The sequence below is a fragment of the Anticarsia gemmatalis genome, chromosome 2 (assembly GCF_050436995.1).
Source record: "Anticarsia gemmatalis isolate Benzon Research Colony breed Stoneville strain chromosome 2, ilAntGemm2 primary, whole genome shotgun sequence".
Taxonomy (NCBI): domain Eukaryota; kingdom Metazoa; phylum Arthropoda; class Insecta; order Lepidoptera; family Erebidae; genus Anticarsia; species Anticarsia gemmatalis.
This window is the reverse complement of record NC_134746.1, coordinates 8452591-8473362: the sequence shown is the minus strand read 5'-3', so window position 1 is coordinate 8473362 and position 20772 is coordinate 8452591. Positions and strand designations below refer to the sequence as shown.

The following is a 20772-nucleotide window of genomic DNA, read 5'->3' as shown; positions in this document are numbered from 1 at the left end:
GAAGCCGATAGCGGGACCGCAAATACCTAACACTTTGGCGCAGGAAACTCTTTACAAATTTAACGAGTTAAACGATCCTAAATTGTATCTCGGTGGAGTCAAGTTTTTTCAAAAAGAGTTTTTGAATAGGTATCAGCAGCACGTAAGCACAGGCTTTCGATAAGTGGTTGAGACTTTTATTTTATTTTCCTTTGATTAAAACATGCTCTTTATGCTTGCCACTAAGCTCACAATACTTTTGTTCAGCTTAATGGGGTAGAATTGTTGTCTATTGTTATTTTAATGAAACATAACATTAACTTGTTTACAAGTTTTCTAACAGTGAAAACATATGTAAAGTTAACAAATAAATAATGAAGACTTGTGCAGAATAGATAATTTACGACACAAACTTTACAAATTGGTAAAAGTTTATCTGTCTGATAAACTCGAATCTTTCAAACCATTATTACTAACGTTTGCAGCCAAACCAGCGTTAATTTATGTATTTGCCGAATAACTCTCTTTATTTGACATTTCCGTTTCCTTACAAATTAAAATAAATAAGTCCATTTTAAATATATCGTTGTTTAAAACAAAAATATGTAGGCAAATGGCCAAAGTGATAGATGATTATTGCTAACGATTAGCGACAAATTACAACTTATTTACGACAGAAAGTTTACACTAGTTTTACTTTTTAAGCACATCTGACCCAAAACAAAAAGGCGAAAGAGAAATTTGTGACAAACCAAAATTGACAATATCAACATTTAAAAGGATTTTGTCAATTTATATAAATGGCAAAAGGAGGTTATCAGTAAAAACCACCCACAACAATTCTTAATAAGCTGTGGAGAAATGTAGCAGGTTAAACCTACGCTTTATCCAACAAAGGCTTAACGTCTAGTACATTTGTGTAAAGGCCTTGCAATAAAAGTGACACTGCGCACGTTACACTTACTTGCAACTCGGCTAACGGCGTCCGCGCGGCCACGATTACCGTTCAACGTAATATTTCGTATTTTGTAATCACCTAAGCTTCGTAGTTTACAAGAAACTTAACTATTAACGTTATCGAGTAAAACCTGCGCGTCTAGCCTCTATCGCGGTAACGAGATTGTTCCACTAATCTTCAAGATCGATCATGTTATCTTACAACATAAACGATTGTTATAAATCATACAGATAAATAACACGGAGCCATGAAGGTTTCAGCCTGTCATATTTATTGTTGTTAAATAAATTATTCAGTTTACTGGTTTAACAACTTTCAGTGACAACGGTTATTGAGTTGTCACCTCAAGCTATCACTTTATTTCTTGATTTTTTCCAACACATTAGCATATACATGACGTATTTTATTATCTCCATTAAAAATATGAACGGCTTGACACCTACTGATTATAAACCGCACTCGCATAAACTTTCCAAATACAATCCTAATCAATCTGTTAACGCTTAAAAATAACGAAATAATAAACATTTGAAAGCTGGCCATCGTCTGACAAATCGCCGAGCTTTACTTTATAAATTACTGTTTATGCGCCTACTTGTAAACAAAGAATTCGTATAAAAAACGTTATGATTAATGCGGCTATAGAGCCCTTAAACTAATGACATTGCATTTCGCTTTGGTTTCACAACGCGCATAATAAATCTTCCAAGCCGGTGTGCTGTTAAAGCCGTAATTAAACGAGAGATAGACTCGCCTACACTATGGACTGATTTTAAATTCATCACCGATAAGTGCAGGTGAGTAGCGACTTGTGAATATGTACGAGAGTGTGCTTTGATTTGACAATTAATCACTGGCACTGCAGCGCTCTGTGCGTTGAGAATGGGGAATGAGCACACTAAATAAGGCACATCCGAACAATACAGATAATACAGTAATTTATTTGTATGTGTATAACATTTTAATGAAGGTACGTGTTAGTTTAATTTCATCGTTTGTTAGATTTGAAGTTTAATTATCGGGTTCTAATTCTACGGTACATAATTCGCTTTAAATATAGATCTTAAATGTGAATCGCGCGCAAAACAAATAATAAACCTAGCAGATATATACTAATCATAATTTGATACATAAATTCAAAAGCCTTTTGCTCTTCGCAGGCTTCGTCTTATTCAAGCTTATCATTAGTGCCGAAGTAAGCATACGATTTCCATTCAGCGAGTGGTAAAGCTACCAAAGCAAATAGTAAACTGGTCTTAAGAAGCAGCGTAGAGGGTCGTTGGCTTACATAATGACGAGTTATACATTTGTGCCAAGGGCTTACAAGGACGACAATCATAGGATTACTGAGCTGCGTAGAAGATATTTTTAGAAGCAGATATTAGTGGGAACCAGTCAATACAATTGTTTAATAGTTCGATTGCTAGAGACGGTTGTATGCCGCAGGTTGTTCAAACCTCTGATTACTTGACGTGAATACTCGTTTGAAATTAGACCTTGAATAACGTTTGATTACGTATAAAGGCATCAATCTCTCGTTTTTGAAGAATAAGTATGCATCACTATTACACAGTCGTTATTAGATACTATTATGATATATCTATGTTCAAACATCAAATGTACCAACCAGTGAAAAGGTGACGAAAGTTGACCGTGAGGTAACTTTATTGCATAATATTCTGAAACAAGTATTGGTCTAGGTAAATAATATATAAAGCCTATTTCTAATCCTAGCAAGTAATTAAAAGCACATTTGAGTTAGCAAAGCTAACATACCGTAGTCACTTTATAAGTGGTTGATCTATAAATGACATCGACCCGTAATCCAAACGGGACTGAATATATAAATTGCGCATATTACACTGCATTTATAGAGATTACAAACGTCCTAACGTCATTACGCTTCGAGGTTATTATGGGCGGACTAGAATTTACGTTTATTACACAAATTGGTCGGATCAGGGCGATCCGCTGATCATCGGCATCGGTGCAGCGGGCGGCGGCGGCAGGCGGCCCGTTACCTCGGCCGGCGCACGCGCATCAATCTTACGCACCACAGAAGAAGCTGTGAGCATCATATCGATGCATTCCATTAAACACTGAACGACCTTCAATATTTTGATAGCTGGATTAATAACCCGCTATCTTTTATAACTAATGTGTTGCTTGTAAACACGTCGTGAACAAATCATTCTGAACTCTTTAATGATCCGACCGTGCGCTAATATCTCTTACAGACGCTGCAGTAGCAACGGTGAAACGAACAGTGAATGCTGTCGAAGAAATTTGTTTTTATTCAAAACATATTGACGTTATCAATTAAATTAATGTTGTTAGTTTTTCGATAAACCTACATACCACTGACTGAATGTTTTGTAGACTACTTTTACTTTTTTGTAAATTACCTCCAATACATATAATCATTAACATAACAGAAAAAGTGTCGTCAAAAAAGAAAGGTGCTTCACTCAAATAATAATATTCGCTGCGAGCGGTAAAGGTAACATAACATTTTGGCGAAATCAGATAGTGAAGGTCGTGATCCGGCGAACATTTAAGATATTTGATGCGGAATCTTGCTAAAGAACGAGGTAGTATCACACAGCGCGCTTGTTCGCTCCTGAATACCGAACAATGTTTTCCGAAAAGTCAGTGGCACCACCGCCGTGAACAGTTACCGATTGTTAAAATCGCATCCGTCCCATTCTTTTGTCAGATCGACGGATCGCTATTTCTTTGGACAGATCGATTCGAGATACGTACATGTTGGTAACTTACAATGGTAGATTAGAAGCGCGGGAAAGTTCCGTCTCGTTTAATTGAATACCGAATTGATTTTCGATCGATCCCGTTGAAATTGATTTCGAGGAAACTAACTAGCGTTTTAATACTGTTACACGGCTCAATTGAGTCTAATACAATTAGACTTTTTGTCGTGTACGTCAACGACTATGATAATGAATGTGGGTACCACGAGAAAAATACCCATTAAATCAATTTTCCAACACCTTCCGACAGCAAGCAGTCAATGATTGAATTGTCTTTGTTTCAAGTATCATTATGCGCATGTTTGACTAGAAATTTTTCCATAGCTTTGATCACCTATTGTGGCGAGAATGAGACCTATAGAAACGCATGACGTCTGCCCCAAATGTAAGGGAACTCGCGTATTATGTGAATCAGAACGTGGCAGACAATAACAATAAATTAATATAATGCGTTTGAAACCGCCAATAGTCATGAAAACTATCGGGCGTGCTTGAAAATATTGCGCCAGTAATAATCCATCGAAGATGTATGCGATCGCTATTACTGTTATCCAATTTGGAGCGCGGCGAGGTCGGTTTCCGCTTTTACACGGTTTGTGGCGAAGCCCGGACACATTGTTATTAACCAACGGCGTGTCGCTGAGGGGCTGGGCCCGAGGACGTGTGGCTGACTGACACACATCCGTGACCGACCTTACCACTGGCGCAAACACGCTAAATCTGTAAACTCACTGAACCGTAAACTACGTGAACTCTGACCAGCGCAGCGACGTGAGCTAGGCGTTGTGATTTCAAATGTAAATGTAGATGTATCACGTAGTCTTAATGTTCTAGATACAGTGGCCAACATCCGATACGGAAGCTTTGCACGAAAACGACTTATTTATCGATAGCGATGCCGTAGCGTTCTTTGGCAAGAATGTTTTACAGCTTTCAATATTAGTAATTGGCATGCGTCGTGCGTGGTAGCATGCGGAGGTCGCGGATGCGGCCACACTTGGCTCGATTTCTCTCTCGATGCCCACTGAATTAGTGGATCTTCACGTCAATCAGATCTCTATCTCAAACATTTGGGTCAGGAACATCTAGATCGAAGATATGACAGCCACATTGATTTTTATTTGTTTCGTGATCAGTCAGACTGACGAGTCATATCGCTTGACGTATCGTAGTTAGACGCGAATTTCTCTCACTAGGTCAGATCAATGCACGAATTGATTTTATTGACATTATCTTGTCAATGAAATTGTTAGATAATTAATAGGTACCGACGTCTGAGAAAAAAGATTTACTGTTTAAGTTTTAATGCAAGATGATAATCTCGTTTTGTGTATTAGACACACACGTCTATAAATAAGGTCTGTTAATTATAGGTCTAGTCTAGCCGGTCTGCTAGTAACGAGTGCAGATACAGATCTCACGGCTCACCTGAAGGAAGCAGCCTGGCAGTCAGGTTCCTCTCGACACCATCCCTGACACTCGTACAGTGATAGATTGCGCACTGTGTAATATGCCGTGCCTGCGAAGTCCACATCCGTCAGCTTTTCAAATGCAGTTCGACCTAAAACAAACACGTTTCTCATAAAGTATGTGAATGCATTGATCATTCTTGCTTGATTTAAATACTCGAGCAAGTAATGTGAATCGATGTTATCTTCGATTGAAATATTAAGGGCATGATTTTAATTAGTAGGCGATACTTATTAAGACTTTGTATTTAAACGTAATGCCACCAAGTAGTTATGACTTTTTAGACTGTTTTTTATTTGGCAAAAAAACGGAACACTTACTGAGTACTACGGTGGCTTGCAGTAACAGCAGCGCTAGCCGCGCAAAGCGCAGCCCGTCACCCTTCATGCCGACAGAACAATCTGAAACAAACAAATAACATTAAATATTAAATAAAAAATCTTATTAACGTTCAAAACATAGGTACGTTATGACGAATTGCTACTGTAATGTATTTCAATATACGAGTAGACATAGTGCTACGTAGGTTTTTATAACATTGTTTTTTGTTTGCGCTGTATGAATGAAATCCGTAGAAGTAATAAAATAGCAATCTGTCAATCATATTGACACCAATACTGTTAGTAAAATCGAAAGTTGACCAAAATGAGAATTGTAATAACAAACTAATGATTGGCAGAAGTAGGCAGTGCTTTTGTTATTATTTATTGAGGAAGTGCAATCGTGCGTAAGCAATAAATTACCGATTCAGTAACTTAATGTATGAGTGTGTTGCAGACGTATCATTTAAGATACGTGCCTTTTATTCCATTTGAAATATTATTTTCACCTACATTTGATTAAAAACGAAATAGACATTATGTCTTATAAATTGGACAGGATGTAATTCAACATTATTGATTAAAAAATGAAAGTAGACAGCGTAATGTGATTTCGCTGTGGCCATTATAGTTGACTCATATCTTTTGTCTGCGAATTTGTCCGTGCAAAGACTATTGTCGCATTACAGCGATCATCCGACGATTGTTTAGGATTCCGCACTCATTGTTATCATCGATGCGCCGAATGCAGGTCAAGTTCAACACTGCATGGACCCACGAAAGCTAATAGGAAAGTCAGTGACACGAATTTTCATTTACTTTTTGCATCGCGATATCGCTTTCACTAGACTTTTTATCAACTACAATGAATGATCATTTGTAAACGTGAAAGTACAACTATTGTTGTATAGTAGGTACTCTTTACAACGGCTGAAACCATTTCTTATACATGCGCAGTGATTCGAGCGGCTTTCGATTGATTCATAATGTTTCTCCTGAACTAAACGTGTCCAATAATATTTAAATTGAGTGTTATAAAGCACTCGCGCACTTTTTATTTGCAATCGAAGCAATCAACGGACGGATCTCTGCAGAATGTGATGTCATAAAATTCATTATATTATATGCACTTCAAGTAGAGTACCGCTATCTTAATTAGGTAACTTTCTCGACGTCACACGTGTTAAAGAAGTTTACGCATTCTAAATACGGTTGTAGACATAACATATCGACAAAATAAATCAGATAAACGTTGATTAAACATTTATTTAAGTGTAATTGGACGTGGGAAGACTTCTGATGGCGTTCATTATCTCTGTTATGAGTTCCCGAGAAGATAAATTACAATAGTTTACAATGTAAATGCACTAAGATTAATAAACACGTTACGACGGCTTTAAATAAAATTCACTCTAGTTACCATTTATGGAATAAATACAGTTGGTGTGCGCGTAAATGGCGTAGCGTACGTACATTGTTCAATACGTACAAGTAATTGCACTTAGATACCGTTTGACTAAGTACTGTACGGAGAAACTATTATGTGGAGTGATTCTCAAAATCCACCGGAAGAGGTGACTTCGCGGTACTGATTTTTAAACTTTAACGAACCACAAACAAGAAACTGTGTTGCGGTGACGAGGGGACGGTTTGAGACAATTTGTTCGATTTAGTCCTCGTGCAGGCGTGGTACGTTGAGCGTGAAGGAAACAGTGGGTACGCATTCCACGCGTAGTGTAACTCAAGACCACTTACACGCATTACAACATTGCACCACTCACATTAACGTTCTTTACAAATCGTTCTGATGTTCTCGAGCCGCAGCCGTGCGATATGAACTTAATGTTTAGCGTGACACTATACTGTCGTATATACACCGTTATAGCGACTTTTTTAAGTCGATGCCACCTACAAACCTGCATTCGGTTTTATAATCATTATAAATTGCGAATTTTGAATAATTAAGTTGCCCTAATTAAATTTATTGTCAAGACATTAATAATGTTTGTGAATAATTTCGGTTTCGATGAAAGCTTAAGAATGTTTTATCGTTGTTTATATTTAAATGTAACTGTATTTTGACTGACGCCCATAAAAGATTATACATGTCCAATGTCAATACTTGAAACATCAATAATACTGTAAAGTACAGGCTTAAGGATAACAAAACTTATGTAAAGCGTTTGCAGCACTCAAAATGTCCTTAGTTTAGCATAAAGAAGGAAAACAATGTGCTCGTTGACATTTATGGATGTCGTATATGGTGAACGGCGGAAGGAGCCTGCGATACAGTTAGTTCACCCATAACACCATGAGAGTCGCGAGTCGCAGCCGAGATGTTCTCTGAGCGGAACATTGGTTCGACTCGCCATGCGCCATCTTGGTCACCGGCCAGAACAAATAGACATCATTTACCATTGTGTAGGTGCGAAATTCTAAGCCATGTTACACACTCATTCAGGTCACTTCGCGGTAATATAAACATACATTTTACGATAACATCAAACTAATGTAGGTTGTCTTTTATTGACTTAAGTTATAAAGTTTTTGATTTAATCAAATTGTGTACATTTTCACGGTAAGACGACGATGGTGCAGCGGATGTTTAAATTGTTTATTAATGTTTCCGAAAGTAGCTTAGATATCGCAGATATATGCTGTTTCCATTTATCTTTATCATAAAGAAACAACAATAACTAAAGCATATATACGAGTGTTTGAAGCAAACTAATTTAGACAGAAAACTTATGGATCGAAGAAAGAGTATAATAGGTGTCACCATAATTGTAAAATCTAAAACCGATACCGATCATCAAAGGCCAAAAATAGTGCCATCTGAGCCTTATCCATATCGGTACAATCATGTCGACCGTAGCGTATAAATTAGTATTGTGTAGCGCACCTTAACATCATACCATTTATCATGTTGTAGGTGTGAAGTTTCAACTCATGTTTATTTTACTAAGTCGGTATCAGGCGCCACTCGCGGCTTTTTTTCTTTTTATTTAGACCACGGTGAGTCAACATTATTGAGCTATAAACACCACGTATTATTTTTTGCTGCCAGTGCATTACTATTAATTTATTTATGAAAACTTTTTGCAACTATGTATGTTGACAGCTTATCAGATGGAATAGAGACGGACGTGGAGATGCTTAATGAAACCTATTATGGATAATTAACTTTTTACTATTCACGATGGTTGATTAATTTTTCTATCTTAACAGACGTGCACTCTACAAACACACATTCGTTTCACTTCGACATAAGTTTTTGTTGCGTCGAGTATCTATTTATCCTCTCCTGTAGTTTTTTGCGTTGAAGGTTTTACTATAGGTGGTCTAGCCGCCTGTAATCATCTGCGTTGGTTAAATGACTACTTTCTCAGAACAGCAACGTAATCAGTGTCTTTAAGTACCTTCTGAAACATAAAAAGCTTAGCCTAAGTATCTTTAAGCCCTTTCACTAATAACATACAAGATTTATAATGACACTAATCGTTTTCCAGACTGCAGTGCAATTGACTACGAAAATAAATCATAAGCGTAGGTTCTTAAACGAAGAATGTAGAGCTAATAGACAAGACAATCTACGTACAACAGTAAAAAGTAAGTATGAAACATTAAAAACCACCTTAACCCCGTGACAGTGGAGTGCACACAATTGCTCTGGAGGTTATTACGAAGATCACGCATGAGACAACACGTATGCCGTTAGGCGTGCACTACAAACAATTATTACGCACAGGTGACACGATCACGTGACGTGATCCATATGTCACGTAATCAACGTAACAGTTATCCGGTTATATCAGGGCGCGCGCGGCGTGTCGCGACGGCGGGCGCGGGGCGGCGCAAGCGCAGCCACCGTGCACTGCGCTCACAAATTGCCCAATTTAACGGTGAACCCGACTCTGCGAGATTCACGTACTTCGCAACATTTCTATCATCGCTCACTAAGCTAACTACTACTAACTAGAAACACTTACAACAATGATGTTTATAATAAGTCGACGTTTTACCTCGAGTGAAAAACAGTACTTTTAATTACGGATACATCCTTGTAATTTTAGTATGAGATGTTTTCATATAATTATCTAGTTATAAGCTATTAAGCTATGATATATGAATTACACTTTAACGTGGCTCAGATTAGAAGCCTGTTTTTGTTGCGTTAATTTAGAATGGTGCTTAAGTACTTTTATACTACAGACACTGTTGCATTATATTTTATAGTGCTGGTTCTAAACTTTATTATCCCACTTAATAATGCGTACTAAGTGTTCAACTATAAATAAAACATTAATCTTGGTTTAAACACTTATAACTTGTGTTACTGAATAGAGGTCTAATGGTTCTATAAATAAAATAATAGTGCAGAAAATATTTTTTTACTTTGTCTTCTACTTGTATTAAAATATATTAAATATTTCAAAAGAGTACAAATGAAAAAATACCTAAAAGAATACTTGTAATCTAACACAATCATTATAACTAAATAGCTTTATGCACAGGCAGATTGTTTTGCGTATAATATCGTTATGTAATTGAATACTAAATTATAATTCTACAACGAACTATACAATTTATGTACTAAATAGAATAAGACAGACAGTAAACCAAGAGGCCGCAATGTCTGCCTACCATGCCTATGTATCCTCTATCCTCAGATACGGAATAATAATTTGGGGTAACTCCGTAGATATAGATAGAGCTTTTAAAGTCCAAAAAAAATGCATACGAGCTAGGTATATGTAATTTAAACTTTTTAGATACTTGTAAACCGCACTTTATAAATCTGAAAATACTTCCACTGCCTTCTCTATATATATATATGAACTATGTATATTTGTAAAAAAACATAATTATTTATTCGAAAGTTTTGAAGATAAATATAATAGTAGATCTAGATATAAGGATAGATTATGCTTACCACAAATAAGACTAGAATTATATAGAAGAAACGTTTATTGTATGTGTATTCGAATATTTAATAAGTTACCACAGAGTATAATAGAGTTACCGTTTATAATGTTTAAAAAACGTCTATTTAAATTGTTATTATGTAAGTGTTATTATAGTATTAAGGAATTTTTAGAGGATAAGATAGAAATATTATAAACAAGTACTTTGTTATAAAATTTGTTAATATTTGCACGCCACATGTGGCAGAATATGCGCTCTTTCACCTGTATTATCATCTTTAAACACCATGTTTGAGCAAATAAATTATTTGATTTGATTTGATTGATTTGAATTGCATAAATACAACTATAGGTAAGAATATTCTCTCTCTCTCTATATGATACGTGTATAAAAAACCATCGATCAGTACACCTACACATATCGCCGAGATATTCTATACAGCCCGTAGGCAGTCAATAATATTGCACAATTGATCCTCTGGCGGCGGCCTTAGTTTCTCGCAGGTTCCATTTCTTCAACTAATTAGATACACGCCTACATCCTGTCCCTGAAGGAATCCATTGTACATGATAGACGTGTGTAATCCAATAACAAATTCAAGAATTCTATTTATTTTTTACTTGTGTACCTTAATTATAAAGTAATGAAGCGTGATGCGCCTGGAAGGATTTTTCATTAAACACACAATGCCTTTGTGTTCCCACACCGCGGGCAGTGAATGGATCAGTAGTCAACGATCTTCGACACAACGCAACAGTCATTCCCATTGACGCTTTGTACAATAAAATTACAGTACATTTCCTGTTACTTTTGCACTAATTAAGGCAAGATTCACATTTACACGTGTAGTTCAAGAGAATCTCACGATCGATGGTAATCATGTAAAACATGGAGTAATCAGAATCAACATATATTACGATTGCGCATGTAATATAGTTTTAATTGCAAATAAAGCAAGCATCTGCGCTTGTGCTTCTTTATTAAACCTGTAAGATTAACTGCTGTCGAATGAATTTATTTATGTTTAAGTTTATATTTACAACTTCTATTCAGCTTATTTGTCGTGACAGATACAATACGAAACGGTCACATTCATCGTAAAAGAGTCATAAATAGTTTTATGGATACTCTATATTCGGCATAATAAAAATAATATTTAAGAAAGCACCGTTTGACCCATTGGCCACGCATTTGTCAAATCATGTTCCTAATAGGCGAGCATCGTCATCACAAGTTGGAACAACAATCACTATAGAGTTATGTAGAGTCATGACGAATACACGCCGCGAGTGAGAATTAAACAGCTACTTAATTATTTACCATGAGTGTGGCCTACATATAACGGAATACATGCACATTAATTGTTTCTTAAAGATGTTTTGAGCTAAACAATATAAATTCTATTATTCCTGAGTACCTGCTATTAGTCTGATACAAGAACGCTTTTGAACTATATGTTAGATCTCCTGTGCTCACTGCGTCCACTCTACCAAAAAAACGGCCGCAAATACTGACCAGACGACTAATAAAAACATTACCTTACGACGTGTGTGAAAAACTTATATTAAACAATGGTGAATTCAATTACAGCGCTTGTATTTCTAAAGCCATTTGTTCACCCAAAACAAAGAAAAGAATCGTTAACGGGAAAATAACATATGTAGTATTATGAAGATGTAAATAACACAACAATTAACCCCATCTCTATCTATATGATCCATTAAACGACGCGCATTTATATCGTTAAAATAACATATTCCTTTTATTGACCGAGATAACTGCCTTTCATGGTAATTAAAATGTATACTTGTTTATAGCAATACTTCATCTTAGGCAGTATTCAAATAGAACATTCGTGTCGTTGTGTGCTGCTGTATAATAAATAGGCTGCTGGATAATAAAGTAATAGCCCAAAACTTTTACCGACATTATCTTGCGCGTTCCGTAAGAGGTCGTCTGTAATCCAATCTTTGTCAGGCACGAACAAAAAGGCCAGTGCCACACAAGTCTAGCATTAAGATCTTTTGATGTTCCCGGCGGGGTCAGAGGCGCACGTGCCCATCCGCCTACTTTCAGCATCAGATAAGCTCACGTAAATAATAAGTATATATCTTGCAATCTCTGCTTATTATTATAAAATTTATTTTCTTGCGGTACAAATAGTGACAATCTCGCCATCTCGGAAAGATAAACGAGAACCGTAAAAAAGCTTATGCTAAAAATGCGAATAGAACTTTTTAGGTAATTTCTTTTCAAAGTATAGAGTATGGAGGAAGTTTCCGCTGATTGTAGTTTGACTTAACAAAAAATGCGGTCACTAAATGATATAACGTGGTGTAATAATTGGGTACTGACTTGAAGATATAAATGTCAGAGAGTGGGCGTGGACAATCGTTTGATTTCCGTACACGTGAGACTGGAGAGCGATTACTTGGACAGCTGACCGAATCGGACACTATAAATCCGTATGTCACAAGTAGCAGTCACGTCACAATGGGCCGAACTTGACCGAGCGCTAACGGTACCGCGCGGGGCGGCGCGGGCGCACCGAGACGCGAGACAATGCGTGTGAGCAAGCCGACAGGTTGCTCGCCTGACCCAATTATCTGTACAACTGGGCCATCTGTTTTCGAATGCGTGTGAATTTTTATACTTTCACGCATGTTTAAGTATTTTAGTTTAAGTGCTGAAATTAAGGACTATTAAGGCAGCCTGTGTCATTGACTTTCTCACGATATCATGTCTCGAGAGGAAAATAAACGATACTGTGTGCGGGATTATGATTTATGTATCCTTGTACAATATTAATTTCGTATACCTTATACGATTAACAATTTGTAGTCTATGTTCCCAGTTTGAAACCAGTTACGTATTATTATAACAGGCCATATAAACTGTTTCGCAAGTGGCCTAAGGACTATGGCTACGATCTAAAAGCTGTATAAGAATAAATAGCACATTCCTTGGCCGGTGTCTCTTAAACGCGCTTTCTGTATTTAGCTCGTTTGCATCGCACCTCCATAATTTGAGAATTCCTTTTATTCGAACTAGCTGCTCGAATTAGGGTTGGCGAAAGTTACACAAGAAAAAATTGCTTAATGTGAAAGTAATTTATGGATACCTTATTTATGCCGCAATTTTCTTTACCTTGATCTACAGTAAGTACCACCGCATATAAAAAAAAATATGGCTTCAAGGTGCAAAATCTACTAATCTACTCAAATAACAAATCTTTAAAACTAAAAAATCGTAAACATAGATTCACGTATAAACCAACAACGTCACGAACCCTTCTCGACCGAACGTTACCCAAATCTTTCGACAGATTACTCCGTTCAATATTTTGCATTAAATAGTATTTATAGTGAACATTATGAGGTACTTAAGCTCAGCCCTAGGTTGGCGGCAGGATCGCGTGTTTATCTAAACGGGCAGGCTCGGCGTGTCGCTGTCGACCGCTCGACTTGTACAAGCCGCGCTATCCTATCACACGGGCACAAACCACAAGCGAAAGCGAATTATCACACAACATAATGATCGCACATTTGCATTTTATAATACCCTTCTAATATATAATAATAACCTTTCTAGAATCATTTAAGGTATAGCTGAAGAGAGCCTGAACATTTATCTTTTAAATTCCAATAAACAAGTATAAGTTACAAGAGACCGCGTGTTATTCCAATGATAATTCATCCCATCTACATACAATGTAGTAGCAATTACGGTAATTGTGCTTGCCCTTAGGCCGCTGGTGAATTGAAAAATCATATTTTATTTTTGGATATCGTAATGAAAGGTATTTACTAATAATATGAAAAGAGAACAAGTGTTAGTTGTATGGGTAATATAAATAGTTATTGCTGTACATTAACACTTCAATGGAAACGTGGTACATAGTAATGTTGTTAAGACCTTCATCAAAACACCATTACTCATGTCACGAGGTCAGAGACAGCCGAGTGTCAATCACGTCGGACAAAATACACAAAACTTCACAAACGTTTGAACCATTCATAAAGCGTACTATTAATTAATACGAGATACAAAATTGAAACTATCTTATAAATACGATACTACTTTCATATAAATACGATTTTAATTAACTTTTACTATTTCTTATCCGTAAAGTGTGCTCTTAAGGCAAGCAGTAATAAAAGCACGACGTCGTTAAGAGGCGCCGCGACCGGCCGGGCCAGTCGTGAAACTACAACGTATAGCCCGGTGTCCAAGCTCGGTGAAAACCTTAGGGGCTGCTTACATAGTACTTATCAATCAAATAACTTTGCACAGTATTTGAACGCGATTTGCGAATATTTTGATCAAGATTTATATGATTTTAGTCCGATGACGCTTTATACCTTAATAAAATTCATATAGAATACTAAATAAATATTGGTGGTGACTCCATAAATTTAATGTATTTTCTACTGTTCTTAATATGTTTTAAACGTGAATAATTCTTAAGTCAAAGGACAGCGATTGAAATGACGAAGACATGCTGTTTACGAACATTTGTGTTTTATTGGCACCGATATATCTTAGCACCCTACTAGTGCCTAGAAAATGTCTTTAAGATTTCATAGAATATATTGAGCTCCAGGTGTAGAGTGGGGCAATAGTATTAGATTATAAAGATGCGACCTAGATATATGTAAATAAATTCTCAGGCAGCACAATCCTACTCAAACTTGGTTATTCAAATAAATCAGTATTCACACAAGTTATAATTAAGCAAGAGCAGTTTATGAGACTCATGACAGGAAGTTTCCTCCACCGATACAAGAGCATCGCATGCTTGAGCCGACGATCTTATCTAAGTCATAATAATGTGCATTCACACTTCACACGCGATCCACTATCGTTAAGCCAACTGTTCGAAAATCAACTTAACAATTATCGCTATCAATAATAAAACATTCTCCTCAATTTATTTCGAATTAGAAAGTTTGAGAGCTAAGTAAAAGTTTTCAAACATAAGCTAGTCAGAGAAGCAATACAAGCAACATCTTTTATTTGTTACCGAAGATAGTGGAGAGAATTGTATTGACAAAACGACCGTAACGAAATGTAAATTTATGTTCAGACAACGTTTACTGGCATTCAAAGTGCTACCTTCCGCACAAGACTCTCACAAGCGAGCTACAGTAATGACTGGAATCCATGCAAAGCTCACCGCAACCCAACTATCTAGGCGTTTTCCCAGATTCATTTATTTGATCACGCGTAAGAAACTTAATTATTGCTCTTCCTTAATTGTCATCCGCATTCATACATGACACTGAATCCTTTACTCCGGGAAATAAATATACCGGTTTTCCCACACGACTGAGCAAATATTCCTGAGAAACGTCAGAGCACATTAATACGATACCGACAATGAAGCAAATAGGTAGTAATTTGAATGATGGCCACTCCTATATTAACTGTAACACAAATACGCCATGATTGCTAACATTGTGTGTGTCAATTTTGTTATTGTTATGTGGTATTACCAGACCATTTCACTGGAAACATTTTATAGGAATCGATCGTTAAATGGAAGAATTTCACCGACCCGCGGCGAACTGCGTGTAGTAAACCGCTGCCTGTCACTCATGCTTACAGAAGGTAGCGTGTAACACCTCAATCACCTCTTATTTACCCACAAAGGAAGAGTATTAGCTGCAACGTCTCACTTCTACAATACATCTTATCCAAGTTGTTAGATGCCTAGACACATACGTACGCTGAGTTACCCACTTTTAAACTATTGTATCGCTCGAGCAGTTTCAAAAGCACTAAACTTTCATCGAGTGAAAGATATCTCACGTACCAATTGTATATTGTGGCGAATGTAATTGAAATTCAAAACTATTCTTTTCAGAATAGTTTTTTTCTCGTATGTCCACTTTCACTCGAATAGTAAATTATATCTTGCATTTGTTGATGTCTGTTTCATTTTGTTCCAATCGCGGTACAAAAGATTCACCTGTGCGAATTCAATATCAATAAATCATTCAATCAATGGGAGCCGTGTTTCGCCGCCCACGCACGCGGCTTTAAACGTCCAGTATAACAATGGCCACGATATGTAATTTATTGTCCCCGTATTCATGGTGCAGTAACTCCGCTAAGGAGTCGAGACGGTTCTCGTTACGTTGGTGCTGACATAAGTTACTGGGAAATATGCATTCCCGTCTTGTTCAGCGACTAGTCGAACACTTGATGTTGTAAAAACAGGCAGAGTTCACAGACGTCCCACGGGCCGTCCATTGTTCCTATCATGTGTACCACCGTGTCAACACCACTCTCTAATTGTAAATATCATAGTCGGTGCATCATATTTATTCACTAACTGACATTTATGTGATTGCAGTTGACATGTCAATGCCAATTTCAATCTGCATTTTACGTCATTGTAGTCTTGAAGAGGTAATTATTCATGAACCTTATAAGTTGAGTTACTCCCAAGAATGATTACTTATACATTGAAAACCAAAATCGAAAACCTGTTTCTACACCGCAACAAATTATATTGCCTATAATAAGAAAGTTACTTTGATTCTTACCTGTTCTTTATAATATGCGTTAGTTTCCTCGGACTCAGGGCACAAATCCTGAAACAAAGAAAAGATCACATTAATATTACAATCGTAGTTACATTGGTGTGGCCTACTAAAAAAATAAGTTCGAATTGCAGTCAAATTAGAAATAAATGTGTAGTTAATATGCAAATCACTGGCTCTACGTTCGCATAACCATATAAAGCGTAACGCCCGTTATTTACAAAGAAAACATGTGTAGTCGAAACTGTGCAATATTTGCTACGATGTGTTATTAGTGCAGAATAAACACGACCACTTTCTACGCTCCAAATTGAGAGCTGTCAATATTAAAATAAGCTGTTAGTATTAAGTAAATCGTGTTAAGTCATGTCCCGCGTCAATTATTAAGTAGCAGTAGAATCTGAGTTATTTATACAGGCGCGACGCGGCGACGCACTTCGGCAGGTTGTCGCTGCCGGTTGGCGCCTGCCTCTACGTGTATGTAATGAAATGACATCCGCTCTAACCTAACCTGCTGCTCGCGATCTAACACGCAAATTTTAGCACTCTATTAATCATGACTATAGAGAATTTGTTACATTTCCTTTTCCGCAAACTAAATAACCATTAAGCTTGTGCCATTCATAACCGGTACACTGTTTATCTTCACTCGAAATCTTCTGCTTCCATAAAATTCTGAACTAATCTTAATTTGTTTATGGATATCATTTGCATATCCAAATATTATAAATTACTTATTAAGAAGTTATTCAACTTGTCGTTAACGGGATCTTTATGAATAAATCTTTCACTTTTATGTTATTAACTTTTTTAATGTGTTTTTATCGTTTGATCTTATGCCACCTGCCACGAGTTAGACCTTGAAATGTTAACCTTTTATAGTAATATAACGGTCCGAGAGGAAGTCCACCGGAATTATAAATTTTCACATCATTACCATTTTGAACCTATAGATATATAGAGAAATCCATAATTATCTCTATTCACAGTATGTGCTTGTCCGATTTGATAAAGTTGAATGAGAACTCTACGCAATGAGATTTTTAAATCGAATACATTTTATATGGATGTGTGTGTTATATTATCTGGATAATAGCTTTAAAAGCAATTTCATGAGAGCCTTAGGACAAAAGATACACCGATAGATAAATACTAGCCAATGTAAGCATCGTAAATAAACCACGACACAGCACGAATAGTCTTTTTCTATGTAAGAGGTTAGAAAAGAGCGTTAGAACGAACAACATCGCTGGGGGCGGTCGTGCTCCGCGAGCGCCCGCGCAAAATGGAAAAATAAATTCACATTGAAATAGTTTCTATCGATTCTCGGTCCAGTCGGTTCCCCTTTATCCGCAGCTGATCGCACTAGACAATGTGGTGGTGGGTGCGGATGACGCTGGGGGGACGCGGGCGAGGGGCGCGCGGGACGGAGGCGGCGGGGGCGCAAGCGCATGACCGCGCAGGGCGCAATGACCTTGCGCGCACATTCCGCCCGCTCTTTGGAAGGCTCCCGCGGCCCTCCAGGCTGTCCCGACTTTATTCTAGTCTCCCATAAACTACCTAAACACGGAGTAGAACAAAACGCTCGCTCGCTTGTTACCTACATTGTCTAAATTGAATGGAACATAAAACGATAGAGTCATTGTGCGACGCGAACAATCGCCCAATGTATTTTATCATTTAATTTTATTTACAGGAATCTATAAGTGGTCAATACTTTGAGATTAAACTACCTCTATAAAATAAAACAATGGCAATGTAGTTTGCTTGATAATAATGCATGCTTTCCAAGAAGCTAAATAAAAAGCTACTGCTAAACTTTGATTAATACGAATATTAAAAAGTTTCTTGATAACAAAATATTTTAGCTATATGTAATAAATAAGATTAGAGGAGGATATAACATACCTGTCTAAAGTATTAACGTAACTCGAAGCTCGAGTGTTAGTTTCCGCAGTTTTGTAATAAGTATGTATATTTGAGTACAAAGTAACACTGACACAGTGCTGACAGAGCCGCTACAATCGTTCATGACATGAACAAAACTAGGTTAATAACCTTTGAGAAAACATTGAAGATGAACATAGCAAAAGCAAACAGGCTGATTAAACATGGGAAAAATGTTCCAAGCAATACGTAGAGACTTCGAACCAGAGCCATAGTTACATGAAATATAGCTTACTAACTACTACCAAGGCCCAGCAAAAATAAAAATATCTTTATAATCTTGTCACTGGGTTGCTAGCAATATCCTCTAGGATATTGACTTATAAATACGATATCCGTTCAATTCAGAAATAGGTTTCCAATAAGCATTTATAAAACTTGGTAGAAAAATAAAACTATACCTGATATTCGCACACATTTATGTTAAACTGGGTAACTTCTGTCTGTAAGTACAAGCTAACAAATAGCTTATTATTATCTGGCTTCAACATCTCGGTAGAAGGCTAATAATGACAAACCGTTGCAATAAATAGGCGTTAAATTAATAGATTTTCGAAACAAAAAATAGACTTTTTAAATTGGATAGTTCGCTTTTATTATTACCGAGTCACAGGATGTGACGGTTGGTGAATTGATCTACTACACTAGATTTTAAGTGGAGGCGTCGCGACTCTCGACACCTAGTCGGAAAATAACGGGCTTGGTGCCAAATAATCGGAAAACCACGAGCTAACGTAACAGAAACCGTTCGGTGCGACTCGGAATTGGCGTTAAATCCACGCCGACGGACGAAATGTCCACAGAGCGTGACACTAACACACGCGGAATGAGTCCACTCTCCAGTGTTTACAATCAACTTAACACACCCAGCTTTTGTTCTCAATTCCAATATCTTTACTGCTTCTAAGTGCTCTTAAATCTATCGCGAATAACATTATATTTCCTGTGGAAATGCCGTTATTAATTATGACACAAAATTACATATTTATAGGCAATTCACAGCAGAATCCACAGAATATTTTATGGAAATAGTTGTATATTTATTTTCCCGTTTATACATAAAGAGAGGTTATAGATAGATGTCACATTGCTTCCCATGCTACGTGTGACGAGTCTCAGGTGTTCAATGTGTACTTACATATATCGCTCAATGTATAGTTGTGTAGTGCACACTTTATGACATACAAGCCGAGCTATTAATAAGCGGGCGAGGACCGGTCTACGTTACGTCAATTACGAATCATGTATAATTGCTAGAGGAGCTGCTTCGACGCATTCTGCCTTATATGGCTCGACAACAGGGAATTGCATAAGTTACGATGTCGGCCGTTTTATTTCAAACATCGTGAAGTTCCTTGTGCTACTATGACATGAGAATAGTGTTTTATTTACATGCATTAACAAATATAAGATAATAGTACGCACATTTGCTCTACGAATAATTCAACAAATCTTACTTAGCAATTTGAGGTAACGTTGGCGAAGTTGAGTGAAAAAATACGTATTTCTACATAACGATAGATTTGTTTTTCATTGCAACTAAATTTACCTGTTTAGTGTCTTGTCTATAAAATCCGAACTATATTTAACTCAACAAAAAAAATGCAGCCCATCTCCAATTTCGATCAATAATTACGTTTTTCTATCCAATATTCCATATATTACCTTACCATTTAGAAGATAATTTAATCATTTAAGATCTTTTTACATCAATTTGGTATCAAGCAAGGGAGTTAATAGACAGATGTTACTGAATTATAATATAATAATTATACGGTTTTTGATGCAAAATGAAGATAATGGATAATGATATAACAGGAATAATGCATTTACATCTAATTATATAGAAACTAATT

General features: G+C 36.8%; 1 protein-coding gene across 1 annotated transcript in view; it reads right to left on the bottom strand.

Annotated features, from left to right (window-relative positions):
- The window catches only part of tyn (trynity), a 53044-nt gene that overhangs the window by 18193 nt on the left and 14079 nt on the right, over positions 1–20772 (bottom strand). The window contains exons 2-4 of the mRNA XM_076130256.1: positions 16973–17020; positions 5496–5576; positions 5134–5266 (exon numbers count right to left, since the gene is read on the bottom strand). Coding sequence (XP_075986371.1) covers positions 5134–5266; positions 5496–5562 — 200 coding nt within the window. The 5' untranslated portion in view covers positions 5563–5576; positions 16973–17020. The remainder of the gene's footprint in view (positions 1–5133; positions 5267–5495; positions 5577–16972; positions 17021–20772) is intronic.